The 22,035-nt window shown below is 43.8% G+C and overlaps 1 protein-coding gene across 1 annotated transcript in view; it reads left to right on the top strand.

The window, feature by feature from the left end:
* Positions 1-22,035, top strand: part of LOC124606258 (ATP-dependent translocase ABCB1-like) — an 86,290-nt gene that overhangs the window by 45,018 nt on the left and 19,237 nt on the right. Inside the window, exons 10-13 of the mRNA XM_047138235.1 lie at positions 1,474-1,733; positions 4,491-4,595; positions 5,508-5,669; positions 12,529-12,732. Coding sequence (XP_046994191.1) covers positions 1,474-1,733; positions 4,491-4,595; positions 5,508-5,669; positions 12,529-12,732 — 731 coding nt within the window. The remainder of the gene's footprint in view (positions 1-1,473; positions 1,734-4,490; positions 4,596-5,507; positions 5,670-12,528; positions 12,733-22,035) is intronic.

The following is a 22,035-nucleotide window of genomic DNA, read 5'->3' as shown; positions in this document are numbered from 1 at the left end:
GTGTGGGATCTAATCCCTCTGATTTTATCCTCATGGTCTCTTCGCGAGATATACGTAGAAGGGAGCAATATACTGCATGACTCCTCGGTGAAGGTATGTTATGGAAACTCCAACAAAAGCCCGTACCGAGCTACTGAACGTCTCTCCTGCAGAGTCGTCCACTGGAGTTTATCTGTCATCTCCGTAACGCTTTCGCGATTACTAAATGATCCTGTAACGAAGCGCGGCGCCCTCCGTTGGATCCTCTCTATCTCTTCTATCAACCCTATCTCGTACGGATCCCACACTGCTGAGCAGTATTCAAGCAGTGGACGAAGAAGCGTACTGTAACCTACTTCCTTTGTTTTCGGATTGCATTTCCTTAGGATTCTTCCAATGAATCTCAGTCTGGCATCCGCTTTACCGACGATCAACTTTATATGATCATTCCATTTTAAATCACTCCTAATGCGTACTCCCAGATAATTTATGGAATTAACTGCTTCCAGTTTCTGACCTGCTATATTGTAGCTAAATGATAAGGGATCTTTCTTTCTGCGTATTAGCAGCACATTACACTTGTCTACATTGAGATTCAACTGCCATACCCTGCACCATGCGTCAATTCGCTGCTGATCCTCCTGCATTTCAGTACAATTTTCCATTGTTACAACCTCTCGATATACCACAGCATCATCCGCAAAAAGCCTCAGTGAACTTCCGATGTTATCCACAAGGTCATTTATGTATATTGTGAATAGCAACGGTCCTACGACACTCCCCTGCGGCACACCTGAAATCACTCTTACTTCGGAAGACTTCTCTCCATTGAGAATGACATGCTGCGTTCTGTTATCTAGGAACTCTTCAATCCAATCACACAATTGGTCTGATAGTCCATATGCTCTTACTTTGTTCATTAAACGAATGTGGGGAACTGTGTCAAACACCTTGCGGAAGTCAAGGAACACGGCATCTACTGGGGTACCCGTGTGTAAGGCCCTCTGAGTCTCGTGGACGAATAGCGCGAGCTCGGTTTCACACGATCACCTTTTTCGAAACCCATGCTGATTCCTACAGAGTAGATTTCTAGTCTCCAGAGAAGTCATTATACCCACCGTTATCCAGCAGTTAACTCACTCTGAGGAGGACCACTGTAAGAACGGTCGAAACGTCGATGTTTTGTTTTAGTGTTTCAAATAGCCAAAGTGTTTTATTCAAATTGGAAAAATTTGGAAATTTGCGGTAGGGTCTTGTGGGACCAAACTGCTAAGGTCATCGGTCCCTAAGCTTACACACTTCTTAATCCAACTTAAACTAACTTACGGTAAGGACAACACACACACCCATGCCCGAGGGAGGACTCGAACCTCCGACGGTAGCGAACCGCGGCTACCCCGCGCGGCTATTCAAATTGACACTGGCTTTTTTTTCGTCCTAAGTGCACAGATTGTCGTCTGAGGTAAGTTTCTGCTACGTTGCCGTTGCTTTCAGGCGCGGGACTGCAGAAACTGGATAGGCTGGTGAGCGTGCGCAGTGACCACTCGACTGTGGAAGAGGAGGAGGAGCTGACGGAGGGCCAGCGGCGCCTGGCGGAGCGCTACGAGGAGCCGCCCGTGCAGACGGCGACGATGCTGCAGATCCTGCGCGTCAACAGGCCGGAGTGGCCGCTGCTGGCCGTGGCGACGCTGGCCGCCGTCCTCAACGGCTGCGCCATGCCCGTCTACTCCGTGCTCTTCGGCAGCGTGCTCGGGGTGAGTGCACAGCAGAGCTAGAATCGAACAAAACCTTCGCCACGCTCCCGTCTCGTTTTTGTCACCAGCGGCGATAGTAGCGCCCCAAGCGGCCAGCTAGCAACACTTCTAAATACGATACCGGATGAGCGAAACTACTTACGTTTATATGGATTTGGAACACAGTTTTCACAATACGGAGTGTACCTAGTGCCATAAAAGTCGACGATGACTAAACAATGAAACCAAATTTGTCATTCCATAGTTTCCTAAAAACCCTGAGAGGTTCGCAACGTATCTTACAGAACAACTCCAACGTGCAGATATTTATATGCACGTCAACAAAGTGGAGTTTTCTTCGCTACACTTTCAGCCAAATCAGTGAATGTTGAAAGTATGAAACCTGAAAGTATGAAACCTATATGCAATACAGGGTGAGTCACTTAACATTACCACTGGAAACACTCCCCAAACTGCAACAAACACTGATAACCAATTCCACAGACCGAAAGTGAGGAGAGGGGCTGGTGGAATTGGTTATTACAAACCACGGACAAATCCACGGAAGTATGATTTTCAACACGTATTTATGTTTCTTTAAAATGGAAACCTGTCATTATTTTTAGGACAACTGAAAATAGAAACAAATACTTAATCAAAACCGTTTGTTACATTGTAAAATGTTAATTACATCTGGAGTAATTTGTAACGTAAAGTTTACGCTTGACACATAAGGCGTTCAGTGGCATGTTGTAACAAATAAGATCTGCAGGGGTTTGTTTACAAAGACTACCTTGTTTACAAGATTGGCTGTCTCAGTGTCTGCATGTAGCGCTTGCTGAATTAGTCCTTGTACTCAGAATAACTGTAGAACATTGTTTTACCGTAGTTCTTTGTAGTTTTTTCGTTTGACGCTTATTTCGTGAGATATTTGGCCCGGTCACGATCAATGGACCACCCTGTATATATAAGGTGGTGATCTCTTCAGTATAGATGCGCACCAGGCACAAACTCTTATCGGCGAAATGCCGCAAGTAATGAGGAAAATGGGCAAGGGGCACTACATCAGTAGTATGTGGATAAGTTGAGAATCTGGGTCTGACGGGAGGTGTGCTAGGGTAGTCCATGCAGTTGCAATGACGGCCGTGTCTGGACGCTTATTTGTCAGAGCATCTGCCAAGAGAACAGGAGACCCGAATTCGAATCCCGGTCAGGCGCAAAAATGTCGACTTTTCTCATTGATTTCAATCAATGCCCACTCGGAGCCAGTGTCTGTAATTTCTTTGTGCCCTGAAGGCATTACTTTCAGGAAAAACCACATATGTTGAAGACAGCTTGCTTTATCCATACACACTATTTTTCAGGCAGTAGATGCTGGTATATGGGTAGATTCAGTCTTCAACATTTTCAAAAGACATTAGACGCTGCACCACATCATCGCCTTGTAAACCAGAGACGATCACACGGAACATTACGTTATATTGGACGACGAATAATCTACAGGTGCGAAAGTAACATTGGATAAACCCCAAGGCAGCGTGAGAAGACCTCTAATGTTCTCATTGTTAATGCAGACAAAGAGTTAACTAGCACTCCAACAGCGACTGGGCAGCGCAGCTGCATGGCGGCCTGCAGTCAGCAGGGAACAGCGCGTTTCTGTCGCGGCTGGAGTCCTAGGGTACTCTTTATGCTTTACTGTCTCTTTTAATACATACCGATAAAACGAACGTCGCAGTAGACTAAATTGTGCCGCTGTACTGAATGTGCATTAAAATTTCGCTTTGAAATCCATTTTGTTTGTAGCGGGAAATAAACCGACACCTTCCGTCAAGAACGGTTCAAGAGGTTCAAATGGCTCTGAGCACTATGGGACGCAACTGCTGAGGTCATTAGTCCCCTAGAACTTAGAACTAGTTAAACCTAACTAACCTAAGGATATCACAAACATCCATGCCCGAGGCAGGATTCGAACCTGCGACCGTAGCGGTCTTGCGGTTCCAGACTGCAGCGCCTTTAACCGCACGGCCACTTCGGCCGGCGATTATAACAAAAATAACTGAAAAAAAGACAGTTAATTTAAAAAAATACAAAGGAAAAGAGCTTAATGTATTTTTGAAAATACGCTAGATTCAAGAAGATTAAATATAACTAAGAGCCATCTATTATGCTTTACTGAACTTACTATTACGTAAGGAACAGAATAATATAGAAAAATTATGCAATCAGCTGTACAGTGTAGAAAATATCTGCATGAGGGTAACTTTAGTAGCACACATCAATGAGACTCGAAAAAAATGATGTTTCGGAATCAGAAGTAGGAAACTATAGAAAAAAAGAATAGAGGAATCAAAGTTCCGCGAGTAGTGTATTAAAACCATCGAAAAAATTTTGTTACGTAGTTATAATTGTTCATTTTCTGCGATGTTCTGCTTCAGTTTTAGCTTTTTGCACTAAACAGTATTATTCAGCTTTTTTAACGCTGTCTACTTTTATTTCTTCTTGTTCTTTGAAGCATTTGTGACATATTTCTTTCCATACAACCGTATAATACCCTCTAGCATAAAAAGTGTTACGAAATGTGTTTGATGAGTATTTAGAAAAAAGCTGTTTCCAGTGACTGTTGAGTAATAAGAGATTTTTCCCCTTTACCTGTCTCTACTGTATTTCAACTTCGATAGCACTTATTTCCTGCAGTTTTGTATCAGTTATTTCGATCACACTCATTAATACTTTACAGTTTGCACTAAAGTGTGAGGTCATAACCTTTTTGTTTGCCAGGCCCTCGGGACTACCGATCCTGTGGAAATCCGTAACAACACCAACATATACTGTCTAATGTTTGTCATCCTCGGAGTCGTCACTGGGTTGTCCTCTTTTATACAGGTTGGTATTCATGCTTTTAACAGAAGTAATCATAGTAAAATAAAAACTCTAATTATACAGATTCTGGAGGTTTATGATGCTTCTCTCGGTAGAAGATCCTACTACACCTTGGAAACAATCTGAATTTTACGAACACACTAAGAACTGCTGTAAGCGTTTCTATACTGTATCAGATTCCGTTCTTAGGGCACAATTTCCATTTGGTATCTTTTAAAAACGAACGAATGCTTGGATTGATAGTTTCTGTGAAGTAACAATGTTAACTGAAGATACAAATTTTCAGTGTTCTGGAATTACGAATCAGAAATATACTTCAGATTTGTATTCTTTTGTGTAACCCTCTGGAATAATTAGATTGTTGCTGATGACACCTGCGCTGGTACTGTGCAATGTAACAAATAGCAGTTAAGGTGAAGAACGACGTTCTGGTAGTAACAGCTAAAGTGTGTGCCTGGTTTTTAGGTCACGTTAAAGCTAATATTGTTCAAATTCTGAGATGTCACTCTTGTAGGGATAACGTTATACAGAGGAATTTTATTTTTACAACTGAGGCTGACACAGCACCTTCATCACTTTTACAAAGGAGGTCACTACAGGGAAGCAAAAACCAGAGTATCACATTGGAGTGTGTATCTTCTCACGCGTTTTCCACTATGTGCCAAAAAATGTAACTCATTCGTTCTCAGAAGGCCTTAGTATTAGCCCACTAGAGATAGCTTTTCATGAGTAGATGAGACTTATAGCAAATGGGCTGCACATAACGTAGGAGAGTACTTCTTGCCGTATAAATTACTCTTAGCGAGTCATTTTTACTTCTGTGGTGGGAATAGATAGAAAGTAAATGATATACCCTGTTAAGTAGGCTACTATGTAGTACACCATAAGGCAAACACTGTATGTTTCGAACTTCAGAGCTACCTGTACGGCATCGCTGGCGAGAAACTGACGTTGCGCTTTCGAGAATTGATGTTTGATGCGATGCTGCGCCAGGAGGTGGCGTGGTTCGACGACAAGAACAACAGCACTGGGGCGCTGTGCGCCAGGCTGTCCGGAGATGCAGCAAAGATACAGGGGGTAAGTACGTAGGTGTTGCTGAAATACGTGCTATTATTATAAATTAACGATGAGACGTAATGTCCCATCATCAATCTTGAATATAATTTTCCTTCGTAGTAGTGCTCGACAACAAGCTAATCTGTTGCATCATAATGGAAGAAATCTGCTGACTCTTTCTTTACGCTGTACCGGGTGGGCAAAAGTTCGGCCCACTACTGGTTTCCATCCGGCCCACGGGAGAAATACGTGCGAGAGAGAGCAAGGCGCATACATTATATTCCGCACGGGACGCATTTTCAGATATTTCCGCCGACGCTTGACTCATCTCGGGTTTGCGGCTCATGTCGCACATCAGTTTTGCGTACTCCACGCATGCGCAACCGAGTCTGAATGGGAAGTTACGGCCCGCATACTTGTTTGCGTGAGGAGCGTGGAGGAAACAGCTTGCTCTGTACAAGGGTGCAGGTAGAAGTATTTTCACTTCTGGATCAGTGCTGACAACACACGCACGTCAATTACTGTATGCTGCCTGTCTCTGTGCTACACAATGATAGATCGCAAAAGTTGGTAGCAGGCGAGAATGGCACGAAAATTACCGAGTATTAGCGAAATATGCCGATTTGAACAACGACAACAAGGGCTATTACTTGGTGAACGATTCTAGTTATCCATTGTCGATTCACGCGTTAAGTTTTATTCTAGTTGTTTCTTAATTTCGTGCAAGTGTTTCCTATTCTCGTTACTCAGTTTATTCCCAAAATATCTGGCATTAAGAAGAGAAATGCAGATGCTGAATGTCGCCAACTCCAGGACGAATGCAGAACACTGCTACTGTTGAAACTGGAGGTAATTTATAATGAGTTAGCTGCTACCAGTTACTTTTATAGGCGTTTAATTTTCCATGCTCACATTTCAGGATGCCTGTCACCACATCTTCATTGTTTACATTTATGAATCAGTCGTGAATATTGTTTTTCTTTCCTGACAGTGTTGCAGAATTTTACAACGGAATTTTTTTAAGACAGCCATTGTGAAACGCCGTGAGTAAGAAAACAACGTTCACTATGCGTAAATAAATGTAAACATATGTAGGTGGGTTGAACGTAAAGTGAATGGTATCTCAAAAACGCGTGTCTTGAGGCTTAATTTGTTTACGTGGCGTGTCGAGAAACAGGTGCCATTGATATCTGTGCGTTACCCCATAAATATCGTCACGAACGCTTTAGTTTTCACTTTATGCGCCAAGACCACTGTTGTCGCGTCACGTGACGACGCAGTCCACGATCTTAATTAGGTATGTGAATCAGGCCCGCGGGTCAACAAAGGTTGCTCAAGCCTCGTATACACCGTTACAAAATTAATAAGTTCTTACAACAATGGGTAAATTCGTATATAAGCGCCAGTCATAAAGTTTTAATCATCACCTCGAAATCATCAGGGTACTGTTATGAAACGTGATGGTGTTCATTTTCTCTACAAACTGCCTCTTCAATGCGACAAATTTTTCTCCAGCAGTGGATGACTGAGACTCCGGGTGTCGAAACCCGCATTTTGGCTCTTCAAGAAAGCACAACCTCCAAAATCAATTTGTCGTCATTATGGAGAGGCCTGTCACGTAACGATTTCTTCATCTGTGGAAACAAGACGTCTGTGACTGCCATGCCAGGAGAATACGTGGGAGCGAGACAAAATTTTGTAGCACGGAGAAGGAGCACGTGTTGCTGTCGGGTGTAGCAGGGGTGATGCGTTGTCTTGGCGCATAAGGGTCCCTTCGAAAGCGTGCTTTATAGGCTTCAGTAATCTTTTTCCGGAGATTCTGGTAGCATGCTCCTCTGACGGTTGGTTCCTTACGAGCACAATCTACCAGCACTACACCTTGGCAATCCACCTTTTGCATGGTGATGGTTGGGTCTTGGCCCTTTTCGGTGGTGGTGGAGTCACGTGTTTCGACTGCTTATTTTGTTCCTTTGTTTCGACATCATAGTGTCACATCCGGCACTCGTCCATGGGGAATAGGCGCCTAAGGAAGTCACCTGCAGTAACCTGCGGTAGTTGCATCATATCCGCCGCTGCCTCGATTCAGCGGACGATTTTAGTCAGTGTGAGCAGCTGTGACTTTTGTTAACTTCAAAATGTCGTGCAAGATGTTGAAAACTGATCCAAGACCGATTTTCACCTTTTCCGCTATCGCCTCGATTGAGACAAGAGGTTCTTCGGGCGCCAGGACCTCCGCTTCCCTTGCTATTCCCTATTCTTCACTTCATTCTTCGTCATTCGGGCTTGTTGGAACACAATGGAAGTGCCTGCCGCACCTAGAAACTGTCATACAACGGAGCATTGTTATTGTATATTTCCATCAACTTGGCGTAGGTTGTTGGAGCGTTGTTCCCGTTTAAAATCAGAAAACGAATTACCGTGCCATATTCCACTCTATGAATAGGCTGCGCCATTTTTTTGTCTCCCCTAGTGGCGTGCTACGGTACTGTGGTGCGGTGATATGACTGTGAACCAGGACTGTAACTGCAAACAAACTAATAGCGAATATGTAACTTTATTTTTTCCACGTAATAACTAAAACTTTACCCCTTATAAAATGGTTTTGGCAATTCGTAGCGAAATTAAAAAATTAATGATTTGGCGAAACAGTATTCGATATCTGAGGTACAGATGCCGAGCGCAGGTTTACTATCGAATGTGAAGTGAGCTGGCCCAGTGTTCAAAAGGGAATGCAGGGAACTGTTACACTGCATGGCAATGTATGGTTGTCGCATTTGAAAACGTGTCGTGTATCACGTCTGAATGTTGCAGTTACTGTAGAGGCGGCGTGCGGTAGACATGGTATCTGAGTAGCCTGCTACAGAGATGTTTGTCGTGATCACAGCAGCACGTCGCGAGTTAAACGACGGCGCTGATGACCTCGACGTTGAGCGCCCATAAGCCCCAACACACACACACACACGAGTTAAACGACTTTGAACCCGTGGTGACAATCGGAGCAGGACCTATAGGTCATGGCATATAGTAGATTACATAAGAGTTAAGATTTCCGAGGTACACTGTGTCTATGGTGGATTTTCAGTATCACGGATGCCCTGTTTCCACACGCGTATAGCCCGCATCTCGTGGTCGTGCGGTAGCGTTCTCGCTTCCCACGCCCGGGTTCCCGGGTTCGATTCCCGGCGGGGTCAGGGATTTTCTCTGCCTCGTGATGGCTGGGTGTTGTGTGATGTCCTTAGGTTAGTTAGGTTTAAGTAGTTCTAAGTTCTAGGGGACTGATGACCATAGATGTTAAGTCCCATAGTGCTCAGAGCCAGCCACACGCGTATACCGCTGCCCAGGCTGGCCGCTGTTGTTACACGAACGGACGTGACGTGGTCCCTGTAGTGCGGTATGTGGCGAATGAGGGTCTGCTGTGATGCAGATGGTCGCAGTGTTCAATTTGGGGCGTCTGGAACCAAGACTGTATGGTGCCAAAAGCACCGCATAGGCCCCAGCAGCCGATGATCGACATCACATCCGGCGCCTCCCCATGGCTTATGGCCACTCCATTTCTATCTGCTAGAACACGCAGACAAGACGTCACTGCGAGAGTCGTCGTGAGAGTATCCGAGGAATGTGTACCTGTAATTTGGAGGCATTGCTGGTATATGAGTGAAGGATTATGGAAGGTGGAGAGAAACGATGGAATCACCCACAAAGAGCTTATGGGGCATGCAGGACAGTGGGTTATAACACTACTGTCCGCTACTGCTATACTATAACCTCAAAGCTGGAGGCAGTTTGTATAATGACATTATTTTTATTCAAGCAGTTATAGTATAAAGAAGCAGAGCAGTGTTACCCTCTGAGAGGAATTTTGTTATGTTGACCGTGTTGTACCTACCGGAGGTGGCTTATCGGAAGTGAAAGTCAAAATTACGTAAATATTTAAACAGTAAGAAACAACGTTTTACCTATCTACACTGTTCAAAGAATAAAGAAAACGGTCGCCAGCCTAATTAGGCAAGAGAATGAGTAACATTCTTGTTCCTGAAAATGAAAATAAGTAACTTCAATGGGCAAACACAGCCTATACTTTTGTCACTCGAGAGTGCAATGAACTCTGACACCTGCGTATGTTCACGGTAAGGTTAGATCTGACAGAGCAGAACAAACTATTTGCATAAATATATCAGATAACCATGCACACTATTACTTTCAGGGCTTATTCAAACTGAATGGTCTTTATAACATTACTATTAATATTCACTGTAGAATCATAAATTGGACATAGGTTCAGTATTACTTTTCAAACATTTTCCTATCCGACAAAAAATTGTAAATGTAGTTCACCGCAAAATTATGAACTGGTCATAGGTTAGGTCTCTCTCAGCTAAATACTTTTCTATATAGAACGAAAGTTACATGTATTTCACTAACAAACAATTTCTCACTGAATTTTGAATAAAAAAAGTTACTGTTTTCATAGATAGTAGTTTTTCTATTAATTGTTATTTATCATGAGCATAAAGGATAAACTGTGGATCCTATTACACTGTTAATATGCATTTTCAATACACAAGAGGAAACCAATATTGTACAGAATTTGGCTTCAATAGCAAGAGCAATTAAAACTTTATATAATTAAGTAACTTTGTGCATTTGAACCACTTTCAATGGGGGGGGGGGGGGACCCTTAATATTGACCACTGTAGCAGAGCAAACTAAACACACTTCGAGTACACTAGAGAAACAAGTGCTTATCAAGCATGAACATATAACTCTCAACAGTTGCAGTTCTGAACTTTTACTGCAGTGAAACACAAATTTGAGATATTTGTAAGATCCTTTCAACAAACAATATTAATTTTAGCACACTCTAATACCATATTAATTTTAATATGCTTTCAGTGAAGGACACTCGGTAAACACTTTAGCGTGGGAGGGACCCTAAGTGGATATCTGATTGAGGATAAATCACGGTAGGTACAAAAATTCAGTCAAATTTTACCATATATTTGGGTACACTATAACATTCTATGAGCTGACCCTTCACTGTACATTACTATGGTGTTCGATTACAGTGATTGCGCAATGTGGTGGCGATTGCATGTTGGTTGGTGGTTTTGCAGGTAGAGTTGCTGGACTGCGTCATTTCTTGGTGGCGATGATAGATACCAATTCCAGAATCGTTCCAGCTCTTTATCCATCCATCCGAGGCATTGGAAAGCGTCAGGAATAGCCTCTCCCGGAACCAACACAATACAATTTACATGAGCAGCTGATAGATTCAAATGGCTCTGAGCACTATGGGACTCAACTGCTGTGGTCATAAGTCCCCTAGAACTTAGAACTACTTAAACCTAACCAACGTAAGGACATCACACACACCCATGCCCGAGGCAGGACTCGAACCTGCGACCGTAGCGGTCGTGCGGTTCCAGACTGTAGCGCCTTTAACCGCTCGGCCACAGCTGATAGATTGGTAGCTCGTGCCCGACTGACTCTTTGTTCCACCTTCTCTACCTAGGCAAACCACAATTTGCGAGCGCTACACAGTTCCGTTCCTGGGGGGAACCACAACACCTTTTACATACAAAATAACTAAGAACCCTAAGTGAAGGTCAGCAGTTTACATAAAAGCAACCAAACATATTAAATAAAACAGAACAGTTGCACATATTGGTAGTTCTACACAAAATTATTTAAATAAAATTATTTAATTTTAAAGATAACCAAAGAGATTATATGACAAAGACAAAATATATAAATTGCTCATATTGTACATAGTACAGAGATTACACTTCCTATACTCTAAAAGACATCAAAGATTTTACAAAGAAAGGAGTATACAATTTTGTGTTATCGATTCAGTCAAACATATTTACAGAGGCTCAACGATGTAACATTAAATAAAACAAAAGGCAAAATAGCGGGTGATCAAAAATTCGTAAAAATTTGAAAACTGAATAAATCACCGAATAACGTAGATAGAGAGGTACAAATTGACACACATGCTTGAAATGACATGGGGTTTTATTAGAACCAAAAAAATACAAAAGTTCAAAAAATGTCCGACATATGGCGCTTCATCTGATGAGAATAGCAATAACTAGCATAACAAAGTAAGACAAAGCAAAGATGATGTTCTTTACAGGAAATGCTCAATATGTCCACCATCATTCCTCAACAATAGCTGTAGTCGAGGAATAATGTTGTGAAAAGCACTGTAATGCATGTCCGGGGTTATGGTGAGACAATGGCGTCGGATGTTGTCTTTCAGCATCCCTAGAGATGTCGGTCGATCACGATACACTTGCGACTTTAGGTAACCCCAAAGCCTATAATCGCACGTACTGAGGTCTGTGGACCTGGGAGGCCAAGCATGAGGAGAGTGGCGGCTGAGCACACGATCATCACCAAACGACGCGCGCAAGAGATCTTTCACGCGTCTAGCAATACTTTTTTTTTTTTTTTGTTCTAATAAAACCCCATGTCGTTCCAAGCATCTGTGTCAAATTTTACCTCTCTATCTACATTATTCCGTGGTTTATTAAGTTTTCAAAATTATACTGACTTTTTGATCACCCGGTAAATCAGTAGAGCATTAGAGCTATGGTGTTACAGGGTGAGTAGCGAGGATACTTTGGTGAGGTGGTAAACGACTCGTGCTTCACAGGTTAGCAGATATTGAATGGAAGGTGGAGCTCATTACTTGCAGGAGGAATTTGTAGAATTTTGATGTTACAGAAGTTCAGGGGATGTTAGGTACTGCAATTATGGATACGTTTAGGATTCCACAGCTACGGATGGCGATGGAGGGATGCATTTCATTATTACCAGTTATGTGTGCGATACGTGGAGGCCGACACTAGAGCCGGAATGCGTTGATCCGCAGGCGACGGGCCAGCGCATCGGCACGGTGACGCAGTCGCTGGGCACGCTGGTGCTGGCGCTGGTGTTCGCCATGTACTACGAGTGGCGCGTCGGCCTGCTCGTGCTGGCCTTCGTGCCGCCGCTGTTCGCCGCGTTCTACGTGCAGGGCCTGCTGGTGCGCGGCGAGATCCTGAGCACGTCCAGCTCTCTGGAGAAGGCCACCAAGGTAAGGAACAGGAGCTGAAACTTAAGTACGAGATGCGGTTAGCACACTGGTCTCGCATTTGGGAGGACGATGGTTGGCCATCCCTCTCGGCCATCAAGATTTATGTTTCGCGTGATTTCTATACATCGCTTCAGGAAAATGTCGGAATGGTTTCCCATTCTTCCCTACCCCAGCGTCGTGCTCCATCTCTAAAAGTTCTCGTTATCGATGGAACGTTGAATTACACTACTGGCCATTAAAATTGCTACACCAAGAAGAAATGCAGATGATGAACGAGTATTCATTGGACAAATATATTATACTAGAACTGACATGTGATTACATTTTCACGCAATTTGGGTGCATAGATCCTAAGAAATCAGTACCCAGAACAACCACCTTGATACGCCTGGGCATTCAGTCAAACAGAGCTTGGATTGCGTGTAGACGTGCAGCTGCCCATGCAGCCTGAACACGATACCACACTTTATCAACAGTAGTGACTGCCGTATTGTGACGAGCTAGTTGCTCGGCCAGCATCGACCAGACGTTTTCAATTGGTGAAAGATCTGGAGAATGTGCTGGCCACGGCAGCAGTCGAACATTTTCTGTATCCAGAACGGCCCGTACAGGACTTGCAACATGCCGTCGTGCATTATCATCTAGGGATTCGCAGGAATCGAATGAATGGTAGAGCCACGGGTCGTAACACATCTGAAATGTAACGTCCACTGTTCAAAGTGCCGTCAATGCGAACAAGTGGTGACCGTGACGTGTAACCAATGGCACCCTATACCATCACGCCGGGTGATACGCCAGTATGGCGATGACGAATACACGCTTCCAATGTGCGTTCACCGCGATGTCCCCAAACACGGATGCGACTATCATGATCCTGTAAACAGAACCTGGATTCATCCGAAAAAATGACGTTTTGCCTGGTTCGTCGTTGAGTACACCATCGCAGGCACTCCTGTCTGCGATGCAGCGTGAAGGGTAACCGCAGCCACGTCTCCGAGCTGACAGTCCATGCTGCTGAAAACGTCGTCGAACTGTTCGTGCAGATGGTTGTTGTCTTGCAAACGTCCCCATCTCTTGACTTAGGAATCGAGACGTAGCTGCACGATCCGTTACAGTCATGCGGATGAGATGCCCGTCATCTCGACTGCTAGTGATTCGAGGCCGTTGGGATCCAGCACGGCTTTCCGTATTACCCTCCTGAACCCACCAATTCCATTTTCTGCTAACAGTCATTGGATCTCGACCAACGTGAGCAGCAATGTCGCGATACTATAAACCGCAATCGCGATAGGCTACAATCCGACCTTTATCAAAGTCGGAAACGTGATAGTACTCATTTCTCCTCCTTACACGAGGCATCACAACAACGTTTCACCAGGCAACGCCAGTCATCTGCTGTTTGTGTACGAGAAATCGGTTGGAAATTTTCCTCATGTCAGCACGTTGTAGGTGACGCCACCGGTGCCAACCTTGTCTGAATGCTCTGAGAAGCCAATCATTTGCATATCACAGCATCTTCTTCCTGTCGGTTAAATGTCGCGTCTGTAACACGTCATCTTCGTGGTGTAGCAATTTTAATTGCCAGTACTGTATAAATCTTTCTTCCTTCCCCTGCTGCAGAGCTAAAATAGACCAGAATCAGATTTTTCTGTGGACCTATACAAAGTACATTAAGACTTAACGTACGAAAAGAAACATTTCTTTCACTTATCAAAGTAAGCTGAGGCGACTGAAGTCATGGGATGCCTCCTAATATCGTGTCGGACTCCCTTTTGCCCAGTGTAGTGCAACAACTGGACGTGGAATGGACCCAACAAGCACTGTAAGTCTCCTGCAGAAATACTGAGCCATGTTGCCTCTACAGCTACCAATAACTGGGAAAGTGATGCCTATGCAAGCTTTTGTGCACGAACTGATTTCTCGATTATGCCCCATAAATGTTCTATAGGGTTCGTGTTGGGCAATCTGGGTGGCCAGATGATTTGCTCGAATGGTCCAGAATGCTCTTCTAACCAATCACTAACAACTCTGGCCCGGTGACATGATGCATTATCGCCCGTAAAAATTCCATTATTGCTTGGGAACATGAATGGTTGCAAATGGTCTCCAAGTAGGCGAACATAGCCATTTCAAGTAAATGATAGTTTTGGTTGGACCAGGGGACCCAGTCTATTTCATATAAACACAGCCCGCACCATTACGGAGCCACCACCAGCTTCCACATTGCCTTGTTGATAACGTTGGGCCGGCCGGTGTGACCGAGCGGTTCTAGGCGCTACAGTCTGGAACCGCGCGACCGCTACGGTCGCAGGTTCGAATCCTGCCTCGGGCATGGACGTGTGTGATGTCCTTAGGTTAGTTAGGCTTAAGTAGTTCTAAGTTCTAGGGGACTGATGAACCACAGATGTTAAGTCCCATAGCGCTCAGAGCCATTTTTGATAACGTGGGTCAATGGCTTCGTGGGTCTGCACCACACTCGAACCTTGCCATCAGTTATTTCCAACTGAAGTCGGGACTCATCTACCCACGCCGCGGTTTCCCAGTAGTCTAGGGCCCAACCGATATCGTCACGAGAGGGACTGCAGGCGATGCCGTGCTATTACCAATGGCACTCGCGTCGGCCGTCTACTGCCATAATCCACTAATGCCGAATTTCAACACGCTGTACAAACGGATACGTTCATCGTACGTCCAACATTAATTTCTGTTGGTATTTCACTCAGTGTAGCCTGTCTGTTAGCACTGACAACTCTACGCAAACCCCGCTGCCCTCGTTTGTTAAGTGAAGGTCGTCAGCCACTACTTTGTCCTTGGCCTGAAATCTGGTAATCTCGGCACACTCTGGACACTGCGGATCTCGGAATATTGAAATTTCTAACGATTTTAGAAACAGAATGTTCAATTCGTCTAGCCCCAACTATCATTCCGTGTAAAAATTTTCGTTTGCGACCATAATCGCGTCGGAATGCTTTTCGCATTAATCACCCGAGTACAAGTGACACCTCCGCCAATGCACTGCCCTTTCATACCTTGTGTACGCGATACCAACGTCATCTGTTTATGTGCGTATCGATAACCCATTATTTTTGTCACCTCAGTGTTATAGCCTTCCTTTTTTGATGTGTAATTGTGAAGATCAGGCACTACAAATCGAATCACCAGAGCTGAAGATCTTCTTCTTTGTAGTGAGATATTAATTACTGGATCGTAAACGAAAACCGATGTAAGACAAGAACTAAATGTAGATCCCATTACAACTATGCTTGAAAAATACAGTCGTTAGTGGGCATGTCATAGCCAACATTTTCTAATAATAGGATAACTAAAGCTGCAATACTGTATAATCTAACGGGAATCAGAAACGTTGGACGCCCCTTAAGCAGTTGACGTGAACCGACCAAAAGACCTAATCCTTCAAGACGATGGTGATGACGCTATGAAAGATAAACAGTGTTATCACTTTTTTAGGACTGGACAAATTTTCTACCAAGTTCACTCAGTTCTCAGATGGACGTCCTATTACCTGAGAAGAAATTACGTAAGCCAAGGTTCGTTCATCAATCCTCTGCTGTTACCTCCCCATTCGTAAGTGCCACGATTTACACAGACCATGCATACTGTCTTACGGAAATTCAGTGGCCGTATTGCAAATTCTTTACTGTATATATTAGCCTCTTGCCCACAAAAGTGGCAACATTAACTTTTTCACATGTTACTAAGTCATCATTAGATGACCTGAATAAGTACATAGTAATTCGTCAACCTAAGGAGTTTCACAGAGGTGCTCACCATTCAGTTTGAATCAAGATCCAGAGTGAAACTTTGTTGCAATTTAAAACTGCGTACCGGACCGGGACTCGAACCTGGGGCTTTCGCTTTCCGTGGGCGATTGCCTACCGGTGGAGCTACCGAAGCACGAATCAGGCTCCGCCCTCACAGCTTTATTTCCACCAGTACCCCTTCTTCTATTCTCCAGAAGTTCTCTTGCGTACCTTGAGGATCAGTCACTCCTGGAAGAGAGGATGCCATAGCCTAGGACATTGTTTCCAGTGAGTAGAGAACTTGACCACTAAAGCCACAAAGGACCCCGGTTCGAGTACCGGTCCTGCCCATAGTTTTACTCTGTCAGCAAGTTTTTCTCTCGCCACAGAGTGAAAATTCATTATGGAAGAGCCAGAATAATACAAATATTTGAATAAAATCATTGTGTGTGTTAGGCCGCGTCTTCAGAAAGTACTAATGTTATGTAACCGACGTTTCGACCATCTGTACAACTGTGCTCTTCGGTCGTGCGGACCAGGATCACTGCAAATGCGGTCGAAACGTCGGCTGTATAGTTGTTTAGTGGTTCATAATGATGCATCCCAACACAAAAAAGGAATTTACTGAAACTGACAGTGGCAATCGAACTAATAACAGTACTATTGTTAAGCTTGTCGAGGAGATCCCCCTCTGTCGGCCATGGTGGCTGAGCGGTTCTAGGCGCTTCAGTGCAGAACCGCGAGACTGCTACGGTCGCAGGTTCGAGTCCTGCCTCGGGCATGGATGTGTGTGATGTCCTTAGGTTAGTTAGGTTTAAGTAGTTCTAAGTTCAAGGGGAATGATGACCTCAGATGTTAAGTCCCATAGTGCTCTGAGCCATTTGAACCAATTTAGATCCCCCTCTGTCTCCTGTCGCCACCGTCCCTCCGGAGATTGATAGTGACCTCTAGAGCACTTGTTAATACGGTAGTCCTTTGTCCTAGAGAGCACGGTGTCATCCACTCAGGTTTAGGTCTGGGACCGAGCCTACCATTTTGATATATTGCATCTTATTGTTACAAATCTCACTATAATATTATGTTTTTACTTTTTAATTTTACTCCTTTTCATATTAATTATCCTCCCCTCCTCCCCCCCCCCCCCCCCCCCCAGGCTTCCCCCTCCCAGTAGATGCTGGCAGATGCACAGCTGTAACATGATAATATGAGAACATCATAATCGGTGCACACTTATATTTTCCATGTGCATAGGAGAGGACAAGGATACGTAATTACAAAAAATCCAGGCTCTTCTTATCAGATGCAGCGGTGTAACTAGGGCAACTGGTGTCCAAGGCAAACTTCCGACTTCGCGAAATCATATACCGAACAGACCAGTACCGGCGATAACATAATCTAGCTCCTGCAAGGAGACATTATGCTTGTCGTCCCTGCGATTGTATGCCGCTTTCTTCCCTAAACAACAGCACATAATTCTCTACACTACAGGCGTCATTGCAGTAAATAGACATATACGTGCTATCTGATCGAGAGTATTCGCGCTCCTATTACTGGACATTGACAAGGGGTGTGCCGGCCCGAGTAGCCGAGCGGTTCTAGGCGCTACAGTCTGGAACCGCGCGACCGCTACGGTCGCAGGTTCGAATCCTGCCTCGGGCATGGATGTGTGTGATGCCCTTAGGTTAGTTAGGTTTAAGTAGTTCTAAGTTCTAGGGGACTGATGACCTCAGAAGTTAAGTCCCATAGTGCTCAGAGCCATTTAAACCATTTGAACAAGGGGTGTGTCGACCCTTCGCATTTATCAAGCTTGAGCTCTGTCTGTTGGAGACACTTTCATTTAAGTGTCTGAATGTCTGTGCGGCAATGGCGACCCATTCTTCCTTAAGAGCCGGAGCCAGTGAAGGTAGTGATGATGGAAGCTAGGGTGTGGAGCGAAGTCCATGTTTTAGCTCATATCAAAATTGTTGCACAGATTTTAGATCGAAAGTCTGGGCGGGCCACTGGATTCCAGGAGTGTTAATGTCCACAAACCATTGCCTCACAGATACCGCTTTATGACAGGGTGCATTCTTGAGCTGACAATATCCATCGTCCTCTGAACTTCACCGTTGGCACTACAAACTGGTGGCATATAACGTTTTCCAAATATTCGCCAAGCCCAGTCTCTTCCGTCGGATTGACTTCAAATAAGTTGCCTCCAATCACCCACTGTCCAGTGACATCGCTGTTTACACCACTTGAAGCGTCGCTTAGCGTCGACTACAGAAAATTGTGGTTTATGAGAAGCCGCTCGACCATAGTTCCCCATTATTTTTAACTCCCTGGACACTATCATTGTGCTACCTGGACTGCTAGTAGCACGAGCGATTCCCTCCGTTGATTTCATGCAATTCTTACTACCACCCTCCAGAATTCTCGATGACCTTGTCCGTCGTAAACCTTCGCGTCCCTCTTCACGATCACGTCTCCAACAGTCGACCTGACCAGACTTAGAAGGGCAGATGGATTTGTTACTCAGGTTGTATCCAACGACTAGGCCACGTTCGAATTCACTCAGCTCTCCTGACTGACATATTCTGCTATTACTGCTTGTCTGCTGGCAACACAATTCTCGCCGCCTCTAGTTGCATATAAAGGTCAGTATCGCATTATATGGGGGTGTGAAGGAGAGGAGAAAAGGAAAAATAGTATGTGAATGTGGACTGAGAGAAGGGAATGAAAGAGGAAGCAGCCTAGTAGAACTCTGCACAGAGCTCAATTTAATCGTCGCTAACACTTGGTTTAAGAGTCATCAAGAAATGTTGTATACGTGGAAGAGACGTAGAAACAGTGGAGGGTTTCAGATTTATTGTATAATGGTAAGACAAAGATTTCGAAACCAGATTTTAAATTATAAGACATTTCCAGGGACAGGTGTGGACTTACCACAATTGGTTATGAACTGTAGATTAAAATATAAGAAATTGTAAAAATGTGGGAAAATAAAGAGATGAAAGAAAGTAACTTTAAGAAATGAAATAGTGAAAGAAGCAAATAGATAAAAAAATGCAAGGTCTAATAGAAATCCTTGGATATCACAGGATATATTAAATTTAAGTGATGAGAGGAGAAAATGTACAAATGCTTCAAATGACGCCGGCGAGAGGAAATGCAAACGTCTAAGAAAATCAGAATGACAGGAAGCACAAAATGGCTGAGCAGGAACGGCTGGAAGACAGATGAAGACCGTGGAAGTAGACGACACCCCGTCAGAATTACTAATAGCCCTGGGAGAGCTAGCCATGACAGAACTCTTCCATCTGATGTGCAAGGTGCGTGAGACAGGCGTAATGCCCTCATACTTCAAGCAGAATGTAAAAATTCCAATTCCGAAGAAAGAGTTGTATAAAGGTCTGAAAATTACCAAATTATCTGTTTAATAAGTCATGGCCGCCAAATATTAACACGAGCTCGTCGCAGAAGAGTTGAAAAACTGGTAAAAGACGACCTCGGGAAAGATCAGTTTGCATTACGGAGAAACGTAGGAACACGGGAAGCGATATTGACCCTACGACTTATTTTAGAGGGTAGATTAAGGAAAGGTAAACCGTGCTTTTGTAGTATTTGTAGCCTTAGAGGAAGCTTTTGACAATGTTGACCAGAATTTTCTCTTTGAAATTCTGAATTTAGCAGGCGTAAAATACAGGGAGAGAAAGGCTATTTACAACTTGTACAGAAAGCTGACGACAGTTATAAGAGTCGAGGGTCATGAAAGGGAAGAAGTTGTTGAAAAAGGAGTGAGACACGATTGAAGCTTACGCTGTTATTTAGTTTGTACATTGAGCAAGCGGTGAAGGAAAGCAAAGAAAAATTTTGAGAAATTAAAGTTCTGAGAGAAGAAATAAAAAACTTTGAGATTTACCGACGACATTGTAATCCTGTCAGAGACAGCAAAGGACTTGGAAGAGTAGTTGAACGGAATGGAAAGTATCTTGAAAGATGAATATAAGAGGAACATCAATAAAAGCAAGCCGGCCGGAGTGGCCGAGCGGTTCTAGGCGCTTCAGTCTGGAACCGCGCGACTGCTACGGTCACAGGTTCGAATCCTGTTTCGGGCATAGATGTGTGTGATGTCCTTAGGTTAGTTAGGTTTAAGTAGTTCTAAGTTCTTGGGGACTGATGACCTCAGATGTTAAGTCCCATAGTGCTCAGAGCCACAACAACAAAAGCAAAACAGAGACAATGCAATGTACTCGAATTAAATCAGGTCATGCTGAGGGAATTAGATTAGAAAACGAGACGCTTAACCCTTCCACATCCTCTAGCTAGCATTGTATATATTAACGTTTACCTTGTCTTAGCTGCAATAGATGTATTTTTTGCCAATGGAAACCTGATTTACACATTTCTGAATGTTCAACCTTTTCTTCCTGCGCAAGGGCCACCATCTGTTGGGCATGACTATGAAAATATCAGCAAGTCACTGCAGCAGAACGCAGCAGCTCGTGACCGCCAGAATACACGGATGTAGATGGTTCGCTTCGTTCCACTGTATAAGTGAATATTGTTATTGTTATTTTGCAAGATAATTATTTATTACTATTTATCACAATAGAGAATAGATCGTAATTAATTATTATATTGCATGAAATGAATCCAAGTGTGTAAAGCATGTTGCGAAATATGGTACACATTTTTTTATAAACCTTGCACCTAAAGTCATTAAAAAATCACCTAAGAGCATTGGCACATAAATTAAAATTTGCCTTCCTCCAGAAATATTTCAAGTCCGAAAGGATTAAAGTAGTAGACGGGTTTTGATATTTGGATAGCAAAATAATTACTGATGGCCGAAATGGAGAGGATATAAAATGTGGATTGGCAATCGCAAGAAAAGCGTTTGTGATGAACAGAACTTTGTTAACATCGAATATAGACTTGTTAGGAAGCCCTTTCTGAAGGTATCTGTCTGGACTGTAGCCATGTATGGAAGTGAAACATAGACGCTAAACCGTTTAGACAATAATAATAAAAGTTTTTGACATGTGATGTTACATAAAAATGATGAAGATTAGATAGATAGATCACGTACCTAATGAGGAGATATTGAATGGAATGTGGGAGAAAGGAAATTAGTGGAGCCAGGCAGAGTGGCTGAGCGGTTTAAGTTCTAGGGGACTGATGACCTCAGCCCATAGTGCTCAGAGCCATTTGGAAATTAGTGGCACAACTTGACTAAGAAGGGGTCGCTTGATAAGACATATTCTGAGACATCAAAGGATCGCGGATTAAGTACTGGAGGAAAGTGTGGGGGATAAAAATTGTAGAGAGAGACCAAGAGATGAATACAGTAAGCAGATTCAGAAGGATATAGTTGCAACAGTGCTGAAGATGCTTGCATAGGATAGAGTAGTTTGGGCAACTGCGTCAAACCAGTCTTCGGCCTCAAGGCCACAACAACAACATGGAGGTGTCCAGGTGCTTCTGATCACATAATGTACTGAGTGTTGAAAACTTACAGGTCGTGTTGGAAAGTAGCCATATACGCACGAGGGGATCTGGC

This window comes from Schistocerca americana, chromosome 3 (genome assembly GCF_021461395.2).
Source record: "Schistocerca americana isolate TAMUIC-IGC-003095 chromosome 3, iqSchAmer2.1, whole genome shotgun sequence".
Taxonomy (NCBI): Eukaryota; Metazoa; Arthropoda; class Insecta; order Orthoptera; family Acrididae; genus Schistocerca; species Schistocerca americana.
Note: the sequence above shows the minus strand (reverse complement) of the source record. Positions and strands in the feature narration are given on the sequence as shown.